This window comes from Lonchura striata, chromosome 1, assembly GCF_050655825.1.
Source record: "Lonchura striata isolate lonStrDom1 chromosome 1, ASM5065582v1, whole genome shotgun sequence".
Taxonomy (NCBI): domain Eukaryota; kingdom Metazoa; phylum Chordata; class Aves; order Passeriformes; family Estrildidae; genus Lonchura; species Lonchura striata.
This window is the reverse complement of record NC_140703.1, coordinates 110,349,908-110,364,780: the sequence shown is the minus strand read 5'-3', so window position 1 is coordinate 110,364,780 and position 14,873 is coordinate 110,349,908. Positions and strand designations below refer to the sequence as shown.

The 14,873-nt window shown below is 43.3% G+C and overlaps 1 protein-coding gene across 4 annotated transcripts in view; it reads left to right on the top strand.

Moving 5' to 3' along the window:
• Window positions 1-5,310: 5,310 nt before the first annotated feature.
• Window positions 5,311-14,873, top strand: part of SRPX (sushi repeat containing protein X-linked) — a 39,622-nt gene continuing 30,059 nt past the window's right edge. For all 4 annotated transcript variants that reach the window (XM_085585756.1, XM_021552957.3, XM_021552955.3 and 1 more), the window contains exon 1: window positions 5,311-5,413. In XM_085585756.1, the coding sequence (XP_085441882.1) occupies window positions 5,344-5,413 (70 nt within the window). In that variant the 5' untranslated portion in view covers window positions 5,311-5,343. The remainder of the gene's footprint in view (window positions 5,414-14,873) is intronic.

The following is a 14,873-nucleotide window of genomic DNA, read 5'->3' as shown; positions in this document are numbered from 1 at the left end:
ATAAATACAAATAATGTAAATATAAATGATATAAATATTCTTTCTCTACATTCCATCACAGTACTTTTAGGAGCTATAATATTTCTACTACTCACTACTTAGGGGACTTTACAAACATTTGCACACTCTGTTATGTCTAAATTCCTTTAAGGACCTAAATAATGCTTTGATTAAGTGCAAGGAGACAACTATCAGTGGCAAGAATTGGAGATATTAATGCTTTGGTAGTAAATCTGCTTTGCTCAGTATCTCATAGTGATGAGCTCTGAAGTTCACACCTATCTGCCTTTCAAGACTGTTCTGGAATATACATTTTATTCATGCTATGTAATTACCACTTTCTTTTTCAGATTTAATGACTCAGCAAAAGCCTTGCAAAATCTAAATCTGGCTAAACTGTAATTCTTTAATTTGTACACAAAGAAGTCTTTTCTTTTCAAGACCATTCTCATTTACTGTCAAAACAGTTTAGACACAGCTGTTTCCAATCACATATGAAAAACTGAAGAGCTATTAAGTTAGAATTTTAAGGGACGTTAACAGCATCAAGAAAATAAAAAATACAGAGATTTTGTTCTTTAGTACACCTATTATACGTGAGACCATGATTTACCATTTACCATGCTGATTTACAACATACTGATGCATGTCACTTAAAATGCAAAGTGAGCCAAGTGCCTTTGACAGGCAAGCCCATGGGCAGGGGAGATGCCTTTTGCAAACTGCATTGGGTGAAACACCAGCTCTGCATGAAGCAGAGGCCGTGAGATTTTAAAGGAACAAGTATCCAGCCATAGCTCAAGAGTAGTCACAAGTTCTCTGTTACAAGACAATTATAACTTTCAAATCCAATGGACAGTTGCTACAAGGTTTATTTTGCTTTTCTAACCTATCATTACTCACTTCTACTGCACTGTGGATATTTTTACCCAATAGGTTGTAATCACACATATACACATGCTTCTATTATAACTTTTGAACTCTTAACTTACTTTATACAGTCACATTATTATACTATAGACCCTTCACCATCTTACCCAATAGAGTTTCTGACTTAAGGTATATTCTTACTTACAACTACAGAAACACAAGTTTAAGATTTTTCTACTTAATGTCTGTGTATTGAATTTTTACAACACTCCAAGCTTCTTCTAGTCTGCAGATCAAACTCTTCACTGTCTGTGGAAATTTCTGTTTTTCTGATTCCCACATTTCTGAAATATCCCAACACTGGAGTGCACCCCACAGAATGGCTCTGAGAGGGATCCCAAAGGGACAAGTGCCTGAGCACAGCCCATGTGCAACAGGCTGACATCCAGAGGGAAAAATCTGGCCACAGGAGCTGGAAGGAGGGTCTAGTAACAGCAAATGCTCAGTTACAAATTAGTATTTTTAACTGTTGCTGCCACTAAACATGATGACAAAGTAATATTAAGCTCCAAGAATTCTAGGAACTGCACAGAAGAAATGCAAGATTTTGATTATTTTATTTTAAGATTGTCTGTTTCTCCAGATATTTACATAAGTAATTCTTAGTATCAAAGCATTCAGTCAGGCAATTCATGGGACTAAAACTGTGTGGTTTGGATTGGGGCCCTATTTGTCATCCTCTTATGATTAATTAGACTTCACTCACAAGTTCCTAACTTTCATTACACACATGTGGGTTGTTTAAGGTATTGTTTTTATTTCCTTATAATTCTTTTACTATTTGGATAAAAAATATTAGATTGTTAAACATTATTAAAATTTGATTTTAATTAGTTTCTCCTCTCTGTCAAAAGTTGTATTTTTATTATCACTGTAACTGCAGTTGTTACAGCTATTCTGGCACAAATAATAAAAGAGTAATAAAATTATACTTTTGAACTGCTATTAAAAGAAGCAGAAAAGAAAAATTATATCTTTATATTTACTCTTTGACATAACAAGAATATTTTTTAAGTGTCCAAGAGCACTTAGCTTTGCTTTGGGATTTATTTTTCTATTCAACCAAGACGTTTTCACACATTTCAGTCCTCTAGTGTTGCTTGATTTCAGTCTGCAAAATTTTCTTTTACCTCTGAATAGTCAAAACCTGAATTTTCCACAAAAAACAGACTGGGTAATTCTTGTGTAATACCAGGAGTGCCAGGAACTCCAGCTAACCACAACCTTAAATAGTTGTAATTTTTTTTGTATTAAAATTAAAAGCTGAACTGGGAGAAAAAAAAATGGACTGTGCCTTCAAATTCAATATATGTGAGATTTGTTTAATTCATTCATAGTTCCACATGCTTCCTCCTATTAAAAGGTCCCTTAAGAAAACTACAAAAATCTAATGTGTTATTAGGAATTAAACACTTTTTTTAAAGTTGCCTTGAATTTGCTTTTCAAGCCCCAGTCTTTTGGATGATTTCACATTGCTGTCATTCTATCAAACATGGAGAATGAGTATTACATTGCACAGAGAAACTCCAGAGCAAACTGGAGTCTGGATGAAGGCACACCTTGGTGCTGGTGTTTTTCCAAGGCTCATTTCAAACGGGCCATGAAGGATGCATCCCACTACTACTTCTGCTCACACTTGTGTCTAAAGTTGAGCTGCAAGTTGCAGACTGTGTTAGCTCTTAAATCTCTTGCCTTTCCCAGGCCAGTTAGGACACTCCAGGAGCTGGATGTCAGAGGAAAAGCAGCATTGCAGGCACACCCGCTCACAGTGCCCACTGCAAGAACCCTGCTCAGTGGACAGGCAAGACAAAGTAAAAATCCTGCAAGCACCAGTGGTTATGTTGTTTGAGCAGATGGAATTGCACAGGCACAATCAGGAGCAACAGGAAAGCAGTTTGAGTCCCACTGACTCCATGGAACCAAAAGGGATTCTTGCCTGTCCTAACTTGGACACCACAGCTGCAGTCACTGATGGCACCTTTGTCTCTCACGCTGAGGAGACAACCCAGCAAGGAGGGTTTGTCACCACAATCACTACATTTCTGCACCTGAAAAGGCCACAAAGGCTGCCCAAGAGAGAGGCTGTGACCTACGGGCAGGGTGGTGTTGGGAGAGCTGCAGCTGCAGATGAAAAAGCTGCAGCTGCATTCACACTTCCAGCAGTGGCTTCTTGTACCATGCTCTCATACCAGTACAGACCTTATAGTCACAGAAATACCTAAATGAAGGCCAGAGTTTTGGAAATGGGCAACTACAAGGTCAATACACAAAGGGAAAGAGATACCTGACCCATTAAGATCTGCTTCAGGTACCTTTTATTGTTCCAGTACATTGGAATGCTGAGCTCTTACCAAAGCCTTGTAGCACAGATAAACTACAGCAATTATCACTATCAGATTAAAACACTCCTTTTCCTGATGTTCTTTTTTAAACAGAGTAATGTTAGTATTTTAATCTCTTCACGTGTGGAAATCTAAGCATTCCTTAGGCTGTTAAATTGCAGTTGCTCTGATGAAACTGCCATTCATTGGTTTTGTTACCATCTTTCTTTGGCAAACAATTTCAAAATGGATTATTGAGCCCAAGCATACTCAGACTCCACCAATACTGGGCAGAGCAACTTGGAGAACAGTTTGTGCTGAGGGCCCAGTGCCCACCCAACCCCACCAGGTATTTTACTCCAGAGGAGCTCTACCTTGGCCCCGGGGATGCAGGAGGTGCACTCACTCCTCTGCACATCTCAGTCTCAGACAGAAAATTAGGGGATCCAAGTGGGGAAATATCCAGGGGCACTCCTGATTCAAAGGAAAAGTCAGATAAAAAGAAAATGCTTTGGAGAAAGCTGCCAAACACAGCACCCACAGAGATTTTTATTTTAATTACTAGCAAGATGACATTTTTCTTAGGCCACTTTGGTATAGACAGCCTCAAAGTGTGGCAAAATTGTCACCTTCTTCTGTTTTCGGGCTAACATTTCCCCTTGAGATGACTCTCCTTCCTCTTCAGTTCTGTGTCCCTTATTTTTAAAGTATTCCTTTCCTGACTAGATGGTATTTCCCTATTTGTCCAGGAAACAGTGCAGAATGTGGGAGGGACCCTCGGAATTCTCTGGGCTTGCTCCCCTGTAGTACTCCAACACACAAACTCTGGCTGAGGCTAGGGCTTTTCCCACACCTTCACCAGTTTAGATTGCACATTACATGCTCATGATAGGAAGTACAAAAAGAAAGAAACCCCAATTTAACTGTAGTCAAGCTGCAGGGTTGACAGATGTCAAATCAAAAGTGTTGGAACATATGATGCTCTGCCTAAAGCCTCTGCCTCCATGTGCTTGGAGTGTCTGGGGAATTTGCTTTCATGCAAGGCAGGAAGAAAAGCCTTGAGTTTTTGTGGTTATGGAGCAAAGCCTGAAAATGTAACTCCACAACACCCTGGCAGCTCAAAAAGTATGAGAAATGTGATGACTCCAAACTTTATATTCTTACTCTCATGACTTAGGGATTTTTTTTTTAACATTTAAAGCTGGCCATCTGCAAGCTGCTGAGCAACCAGAGCAGCTCATCTGGAAGTCTGTTTCCTTGGACTGCTGCCTGCAAAACCCCAGGCCTGTGTGGGCAGGGCACTGCCACATGGGATGTGATGGGATGGGATGGGATGGGATGGGATGGGATGGGATGGGATGGGATGGGATGGGATGGGATGGGATGGGATGGGATGGGATGGGATGGGGTGGGGTGGGGTGGGGTGGGGTGGGATGGGATGGGGTGGGGTGGGATGGGATGGGGTGGGATGGGGTGGGATGGGATGGGATGGGATGGGATGGGATGGGAGCAGGCAGCATGACCCCTCCCCAGAGAAGTCACCGGGGGGAGCAGGAGGGGCTGATCCTCCCCATCCTGCCCTTGTTCACTGGGAGCCTCGCTGCCTTGGAAGGACAGGGGGAGGACATCGGTGGCAGACACGCTGCCGCGGCCAGCTGAGGGCTGGCAGCCCGGGGAGGGGCTCTGCCGCTCTGCTCTGCTCAGACCCACCCTGGGTCGTGCATCCAGCTCCGGGCAGCCCAGCACGGCAAGCCGTGAAGCTGCTGGAGTGAGGCGCTGGGGGTGGAACGAGGCGATCCTTACGGTCCCTCCCAACACAAACCATCTGATGCTGTGGCTGTGACCCCTCTCCGTCCCGCTGGCCACGCCGGAGGGCGGCGGGAGCCCCTCGGGGGGACAGCGCCCGGCACAGGCGAGCTCCAAACCTCCCCGGGAGGCGAGGCGGGGCCGGGCAGCGGGAGGAGGAGACTCCGGCGGCGCCCGGGAGCCGCTCGGAGAATGTCCCCGGCCCCCTCCTCCTCCTCCTCTCCTCCTCCTGCTGCCGCTGCCCGCCGGCCGCGCAGCCGGGCCGGGCAGAGCCGCCGTGTGGAGCATGGGGAGCTGCTGGCTGCGCCTCGCCGCGCTGCTCGCCCTGGGCGCCCGGGCCAGCCTGGAGAGCGAGGGTGAGGACGGGGAGGAAGGGCCGGGCAGAGCGGGGAGCGGGGCCGGCGGCAGCTCCGCGCTGTCCGCGGCAGCCCGAGGGGCCGGGGCCCGTCCTGCTGGCTCGCTCCCCGCCCGCAGCGCTTTGTGTCCCGCTCGGTGCGGTCCCGTGGGCGCGGATGGAGCCGCATCCTGGCTGCGGAGTGCCGGAGGGTGCTGCAGGGTGCCGGAGGGTGCTGCAGGGTGCTGCAGGGTGCCGGAGGGTGCTGCGGCGGGTCCCGCAGAGCTGCCGGCCGTGCCGGGGCCGGCGCTGCCGGGTGCGGGTCGGTGCATGCAGCTCCTTCTCACGCCGGGTGTCACCTCCACACCTCCACCGGGCCCTCGCACAGGGGAGGTGACACCCGCTCAAAGCTGCTGGACCACACGGGCTCTGCGTTGTCCCCAAGGGTAAAGTGTAAGTCCGATGGGCCAGCCCTGCCTCTCGGACCGTGGCACTTCGGAGCCCTTCAGCAGTTTTTGGTGCCCGGGTGAGACTGCATGCAGCAAGGTAATCGCAGTTTTTACTGTGAAAAATGAATGGGTGAGTCTGCCTGGTTTCTTAGTAAATTAAAAAAAAAAAAAAAGCATGCTGATGCTATTTCACTTCTAATTGTTTTCATCTCCTGTAGCAGAATTTGAAATGAGCTCAGATTAGGTTTCATTTCCATGCAAAAGGAAAGGGGTATGTGGTTTCTGCCTGTTCTAAAGCAGCTGCGTCTTGTCTGGTTAAACACTTCTGATTTGGCAGACATGGCAAGCAAAGCCAGTGTAAACTGGCATGCCCTGGTTGTGGTTTAACAGGTGTAGTCCGTGAGAATTTGTGGTCAGAACAGAGCCTTCCATGAAAGTGGGGATGGTTTCAAACTGAGAAACGTTATGGGGTCAAAAGAGAAGGGCAGCGGTGGATAGGCAAGAAAGGTGTCTAATACAACTCACAGCTGTGTGTTGGTGAAACCCAGTTTTTGTTTCCTGAAGCTATCCCTACCCAGTATGTAGTTCTGTCCATGGAGGGGTGTAAAATGGCATAGTGGTGGTATTTGTGAGTTGAGGTTTAGCTTTCCTTATTTTCCTTGGTGGGTTACAAGTGTCTTCTTTCCAAGAGGAAAGATGTTGGAACACACATTTATGCTCTTCCTTACTGAACACTAAGGTATTGGACACATCAGTTGCTAAATCAACAAAGACAACAGAAGTTCCTATCCTGACATTTCTCGGAGGATTACTGTACTGCCAGATTCTCTTTATTTTCTTAGGAAGATGAGTGAATGCTTTCGTTTGCGGTTCATATGAATGTTAGTCTTCAAGTAGCTTACAGAGGATGCTAATATCCTATCCTCTGTTTTCCTAAAAGGCCAAATGTAACCTCTTTAATCTCAAAAGTCTAATTTTTGCATGTAATCTTCAAGTTGGCTGCACAAAAGCCTGCTTGTTTTGCCTTTCACTCATTTGAAAGTCCAATTTCCTCCTTATGCTTACTGTCAAAGGCTCCAAAGAGCTTAAATCATCAGCAGCTGTAATTGTAAACCCTAATATTAAGTTAATGTTTCGTGTTACTTTTCTTCTGTTTATTTTTAGTAAGAAATGTGGTATTCTTTCAGATCTTTATTCCCAGTATGAAATCTAGTGAAACTGTTAATAGGTTTTTCTCTAATGGTGTACTGTATTGGTATATAACCATTCACTTTAGGTACAGAATGCCATTAAGTAAACTGAAATAGACTTTAAAAAATCTCTACTGCACGTGTGTGTGAGGCCCTCTTGATTATACAGGAACAGGCTTATTGGACCCTTTCCAAGATGTTGACACTGGACTACTTTGTAGGAAAAGCCAAGCAGTCTGTTTTGGATTCATGCAAAATGCTTGTAATTCAATAGTGGGTTGTTCTTTAAATATCAGAAATAGTCTAATCAGCTCTTGAACTCTTAATTTGGTAACACTGAATTTTCTGGTGTAGGACATTTGTGTTTCACAATTCCAAAGACTCTGTTAAACACCACACTAAATAGGTGTTATTTTCATGCCCTAAGAATTCTGCTATCAATTTTTTGATGGCAGGCAAGTAGAAATCAAGCCAGTATTCCACCTGGGAAAATGTAATTGAACTAATTACCTGCTAGGCACAAGAAAGAAAACTGAAAAATATCCAAATAATTAAAATTCTTAAAATACTTTAAGAAGTATTAAAGTAATATTTAAAAGCCTTTGAAGCAGCAGCTGTTTTAACCATAACTGTATTTTCAAGTTTTGAAAGGATGCTGTGGATTCTCATATTGGTATGTACAAAGCTAGTAAGGCACTGACAAAATCTCTGTGGTGTCACTACTCAGAGGAAAGTCTGTTTTCTCCTCAGAAACAGTTTAGAGATGCACCTTTTAGAAGTTAAAACAAACATAAAACCTTTTCCCTAAGGGCTGAAGTGGGAGATGTGTCTTTGGAGCTCTTCTGTGGTGTTGGGGAGAGTACGGCTGTCCATATGTACATATATATGGGGATCACTTGTTCAGTATTTGGGGGGTGTGAAGGGGAAATCAGGTGGCACTTTATGGTGTAAGACTGTGGTATTTGTGTCTTACACGTTTGGTAGATGAAAACAGAACCTTATTTATGATAGAATGAATGAGAACTGTGCATTGGAACAGGGTACTGGTGTGAAGGGGCCATGAACCTTGAGAGAGACGTCACTAAAATCACTTGAAAACCACGGAATATTATCGAACTATTTTCAAAAGCTGTGTGAGATTTAATTCAAAGAAAACAATATCTACATAAACACTGTATTCTTATAACCTATGTATATTCTGGATTAAATATGAGTAGATGAAAGTCAGGTTGTGGAAATGGTAGTTCTCAAAGCTGTGTGCTAGATCAAGGAGTGCATCTGTGACTGAGACTTCTGAGTGCCTCAGCCCTTCAGAGAGAGGCAGTTCTCACCCAGTAGTGTTTGTACTATAAATAGGCAAAGAATAGGAGGACAAAATTGAAGGAAGAAAGTATTTAAAGTTGCTTAAAGTCAAATGGCAGGCTTTTAAAAAATCTGGCATCACAATAATTTGATTCCTACTCGTGCTCCTTTCCATCAGATCAAGCTGCAGAATGGTCAAGTAGCAATCTCCAGGGCCCTGAGCAGCTGGTGCTCTGCAGTGCCAAGGGTGGGGCCTGTTGTGTCAGCTGAGAGTTCTTTTGTTGGGTTTTTCTTTTAAACACAGTTTGCTGGCTGCCTTGCCAATTCTGGGTGACAATTTGTATTTACAGGATCCAGTGTGGAGCTGTGGGCACCGCTTGTGACCCATGGTGGGCACAGACCTGGGTGTGTTGTGTGCTGGCCAAAAACAGCACAGAACACAGCATGGCAATGGATAGTCTAAGGAAAGGTGTCCTGGTCCACAACAGGGGGCTTGGAACTAGATCAGCTTTAAGATCCCTTCCAATCCAAGCCATTCTATGATTCTGTGATGTTCTGAATACAAGCAGGTATTCTAAGGCACAGCTTCATCCTTGGTTGTGCTTTGGATGGGCTGGCTCTGACTAAACAAGCTTCAGTTACCTGGATAGTTGCACATGAATAAGATTTACATCAGCAGAGAAGCCTTGTAGAAATTACATTCTCAGGTAACCTCGGGCATAACAGATACATCATGCTAATATCAATCAGTAATGTTAACTCATCTCTTGACACTGCTTTCATATATTCCTGTGTGAAGTGGAGCGTTTTCATGAGCTGTAGTAATTCCCTGCTGAAAACTCCTTGCGGCTTATAAGTGTTACCAAGGCAGTACATTTCTTCCTGAATGGTCCTTAAATAATCAGGTCATTGAATCCTCTCTGCTCAGCCTGCTCAGTCTTCAGCAGCACCTGGAGGCTTCAGTGCAACTGGAATCTCCAGGGTGAGATCACATTAAAAGAGAGTGAAATTTAAGATATTTCGATGAGTTGTTGAACTGTCCTTTCTCTCACAGTGAAATACACCTTCTCACAAAGCACAGACAAATAAACTGCATTTAATGCCTTGGGTAGCCAGGTCTGGGCAAGCATTGGAGGTGGTACAGGAGGTGCCATAGAACTATCAGTGACAGTTTATTTCATGCCTACAAGCTGCTGTACCCCTTATCTTCTTGGTCCACTGCAGCAGTAAATGCTGGCATGACAAGGGCTTTTCAAACATCTACAGTGTAAAAACCAGTGTTTTATACAAGCTTGAATTTGCAATAGCAGTCAAGTATGTGTGAGGTTCTTTCTGTGAAAAGTATGAATGTGCATATAATTTGGTTTATCAAAAACATGAATTCTGAAAGTAGTTTGGAAATGTTGATTTGTGTTTTACTTTTGTCTCCTTGTCTGGCAGTTGAAATGAGTAGTTAGAAATGAACATCACTGAAAGCTGCTTTAATTCTCTCACTCTAGAACTATGAACAGAATGGGTACTGATGGTCAAATTTGTGGCTGATGAAGGTGAAGGAAGCAAGACTTGGCATGTTCTTGTGCTGGCATTCAGTTGAATAAGCCACTGGTTTGAAAATTCACACTCCATACACATTTTATGTATAGCCTTAGGCAAGCTGCTTAGACTTACTTAGCAGTGTTTGGAGATGGGCATGGGCTTAAGCCCACACCGAGCTGTCTCAATGTTTGCTGCTGAACAGGAGTAGCTTTGTTGGGAGAGACTGCTCCCAAGGCAGGGATCCACAGTCCAGCATTGTGATTGGAGTGGAAAGCAGTGAAAAGGCAACCCAAACCCATCCCTCCCTCCCTGTACCCCCCATCACACTACTCCCCAACTTAATATTGTCAATCTTTCCTGGTACTTATGTGAAACTTCTGAAATTGTGTGTTCTCCCTGACTGGGTAACAAGTTACATGTTCCTCTAAATACTTAGCTAATTTTTTGGCTTCCAAAATGTCTGTGTTTTGTTTGTTTTGAGTTTTTTTTTTTTTTCCTTTGAATTGGCTTTTCAAGTTATATGAAATATCACAATGTGTTTATATCACCCATTTCACAAGGCATTCACTTCATTTTTTTTTTTTAATGTAGTAAATTAGCATCTCAGCATACAGGACATGGCTGGCACTTCCCTGCCACTATTTCTAACTATTGATTGTATCCAAAGGCTACTGGTAAGTTTGTTCAAACTGGAAATTTGAGCTGCAGTAAAACAGCTCCAAATTGAGGGTTTTAAATTTAACTATTTTGATCTTTCCTGTAACTTGAAATAGCCACTTAAAATCTCTGCCTGAGTTTGAAACCACTTTGTTTATTTGACTTGTCATTTGGCAAATCTTCACAGGAAGAGAGAAAGGATTTTTGTATTTCTTGAGAGATCCAAGGAAAAAAATAGGTTTCTCCAAGTTAATACATATTGCAAGCACAGCTTTGCCAATATTTTCCATTGATATGCCTGAACAATCTTGACCAGATTTTGTTGTGCCTGAAGAAATAAGTGGTATCTGTGGCATGCACATAAAACAGAAATGTGGATGTAGTAGTTACCCAGAGGGTAAAGCTCTGTCAAATTCAGCATCAGGATGATAAGAAATCCTTCCCCAATCCACCATTACCTCTAAATGGTGTTTTCTTAGCAGCTGCAGGAATTTTTCCTGAGAGAAATGTCTAAAATTACACTTCTTCATTTCTCTTAAGATGGATGGAGAATGCATTTGGATTGGGAGCACGTTAAGAGCCTGCTAGTGGCTTGCAAAAGTGAGTCTGTCCAAATACCCTGGTGCTGGACTACTGTTAAAATGAATTTTTTCTGCTGAAATGCTTATTTGGAGAGAAAGTGTTTCTCATGACTTTTGGTTTGTTTCCTAAACCCAAGTTACTGGACGGGCTGGCCGGCCCTTATCATTAGCCCTCTTGATTTTATTTTTAGTGCTGTTTTTGTGCTTTTCCTCTAGCACTTAGCAGATGCTACCTTGAAGAAGCAGCTACTTTGCCTTCCTTCACCCTGTCATTCTTCTCAGCAGAATCTCTTAATTTGATTGCTTTTGGGAGCTCCAGGAGACATTAGGCAGCTCTGGCCTGTTGCTGTTCCTGGTGGACTCTGTATTCTCCCCATGGCTGTCCTGGGCTCCTCCTGCCCATCCCTGCTGCCTCATTCCAGGCTTACAAGACCTTGGGCAGGATCCTTTGCCTCAGTCTCTGTTCAGGTCTGGTCCCTGGCCAGGGCTCCCAGGCATGTCTGCAGTGTGGGGGAGATTTCCAAAATCCCTTTTTCCCAAACCTATTTTGCACTGCTGGAAACATCCCCTCTTCTCTCACCCTGGGCAGCAGTTTTCAGCTCTTTGCTTCTGTCCTGCTTGTATATTTTAACTTAAGCCCTGGCCTCTGAGGTGGGCTGCCCAGCTGTCCTGCCTTCCCCTGGGTGAGCATCCCTGGCTGTGAGTCAACAGGGTGGGTTCCATGGGATCACAAGTCTCTGGGGAGAGGGAAGCCTGCTAGTGAGCCAAATCAGGACATGGCTCACATGAATTCTTCTTGGATGTTCTCCTGTGCCCTCTTGTGCTATCTGATGTTAAATAAGCACTGAGGGTGGGACTCATCTTGCTGCTGTCTCTTCCAGCCTTCTGCACATCTTCACTGCCCTCCTTTTGGCTGTGGAACATGGGCTCAGTATTTGGGAAGAGCTGCTGTCCCCTCCTGGCAGCGTGCAAGGCAAATTACAGGCTGGGAGGGGAAACACCTCCAGCCCTGTCAGAGTGCTGAGCTTCTGCCAGCCTGTGCAGCTCAAGCTGGGGCTGGCTGGACATTTTTTGGCAAAGATTTTTGCCATTTGAGAAAATAGAGTTTGTATAACTTCATGCTTTTTTGCTTGCTCAATGAAAATATGTCTTCAGCTAAGGACAGATGACATCTCTGGGGTTCAGGTGGGCTGCTCTAAAAGACCCACGTTTTGCTGCCTGATGCATAGACCTGAAAAAGAAAGAATGCTTGAAATTTTGTGTATATTGGGTTCTTGTGGGACACTAGCAGGCCATTATGAACTGTTTTTGAGGAGAGAAAAGAAAACCCACAACTGAAACATGCAGGATGTGTATCATAAAGATTCTTGATTGCATTCGTTTGAAACTGGTGAATATGTGTGTATACATCCTTGATTTGTATAGTCTTTGATTTGTGATGTGCAGCTGTGTCCTTCAGGGAGACACAGAAGAAATTTCTGCAGCTTTGCAGTAAGATATATAATATTAATTTTTATGTTAGTGCTGTCACTTGCTTCAGATCTTGCAGTAGATAAAAATATGCATGTCTGAGAGTACTGCACATGTGCAGATTGGATGATTTAGAAATTTTATAAGTTAATCTTGTTTTGAAGATTCTGAAATTACTGTGGTGTTGATATGGAAGGAAACTCTTTCCTGTTGTGCAAAATTTAAAATTTGTCACAACTCTGAATAGACACATTTCCTTATAATTTGAGCAGCGTGATTGAAGACGTCTGATTTTTTTCTTCCCTGCTTCTCACCCTCTTCTTGTTCTTTTGAGGAAATGCCATTGTTATTTGGGGTACTGGATTGAGATGTGTTGCACACACATTCTCTAAGAATAGCACTGCAGTTTGGAAGTAGTGCTGTATTCAGGCTTTGGCAGCCATGCCATGTTGTGCTGCATGGTTTACCCAAAGCCTACACTTAACCAGCATGGGCTGGCAGCATGATTCACTCAGCAAAGTCTGTCTCCTTTTAGGCTGTGTCAAGAGAGTTTTAACCTGTCAGAATCTGTGGTCCATCCTGGTGTCCCTCAGAGGTCTTTTGCCATGCTTCCTGATGCTGACTGGCCAGATGGGGGAAGATGCTGCTTCCAGCTCCAGTCTCAGTTAAATTGTGAGCCTGTGCCTGTTGGAGTTTTCTTTAGAGTTGTCAACTTCAGGGCAATGCACTCAAATATAATTACTTGATTTGAGTCTGCCTGTCCTGAGTCCATCCATTGTGGCTTTTTCTATATACTGTGTGATGTGTTAGTAAAAGAGCCCAAAACTCTGTACAGTTATTCCTGAAGATTAAAATCATGTTGACTTGCAGATGTTCCCTGTTCTAAGGTGCTCAGGGACAGATACCAGAAACATTACACCTGGCACTGAGTTACAGTTGTAGTGAAATGTGTAAATACGAAAACCATTCCAACAAAAAATATGAAGGTGTTTGCTATACTTTTCTGGGAGAGGAGTGGATATAAGTGCCCTGTGCTGAAAGCAGGTACCTTTCCTAGTACTAGTTTCCTATTACAGATGACTTGCTGAAGGTGTTTCTTGTGAAGGCATCTGACTGGTAGTTTGCTTCAGCTTTGCAGCACTAATTTCTTTTTTGTCACATTAAAAGTTGGTTGGCCTGTGTCTGCATCCCCTTTGTAATACAGTTTGTCCAGAGAGCTTTGACTGAAAACATTCATTCAGCTGCAGTTACTGCCATTGCATGTGCAGTGCACCGTATTGAGTAACACCATGTGTGTGCATTATGGGAATGCTACACCTGGCTTTTGTGTCTCTTTGGAGCTGCAAAGGGGTGAACTGAACCTGATTGTGGCTCTGGGCATTCCTGTATGCTCTTCTGGCTTGTCTTTCCATTGCTCTCCCTACTGCTTCTGTTAATGATTCTCGTTGTGTATCCATTTTGGTGGGTGTTGGGAACAATATTTTGAGTTTCTGGTTGGTACATGACATTTATTATAATGAGGTAGGAAATATATGTCTGGGAGGAGATAACTGTAACTGGAAACTGACTTAGAGTTTAGGAAAATTTCCAGTCAAATACATCAAATCCTGAGTGTTTTTCTAATAAGGGAATGCAGCATTTGTAGGAATGCCAGCAGTGCTGTTGGTGTATCACTGGTGCATCTGTTTCACCAGCACTCCAGAAGCTTGCAGTGTTTGACTGTCATCTTTTTGGAAATTGGAACAACTGAATTGTGTTTTGGCTCTGTTTTTAGGAGAAGTGTTTCTGATTGGGGATTCTGTACCTCTCTCCAACTGCATGTCAAAACCAAGAATACTAAACTGTACCTTTAGATGTCTCCAAGGCATTTCAGACCTCTTAGAAACCAGTAACAGCATGAGACATGCACTGCAGCCATTTACGTTCTTTTGTTTTATTCGTATCCAAACCCATTCTTTTGCAATATTTTTGTCTGCCATAATATAGGCAAATCATTAATATGTGTCATACTTATAAAATCACTCAGACATTTTAGCAATAATATACATGAAAAGCCATAAAAAATTTGTGTGTATAAAAGGCAAGTTTTAACTCAGCAGAAAGATAATATTGATTTATAGCTCATTTCCCTATTGGAAGAGTAAATTGGTTTGCCAAAACAGGCCAGTCCAAAGGAACTGAAAGTAAGTCCTCCATCTGAGTTAGAAAATATTTCCCTATTTGTAAGTCCATCACAAGGAGTATGGGTTTAGGTTTATTTGCAGTGGGTAAATGTTGTCTCTAAATGACAATCCTGG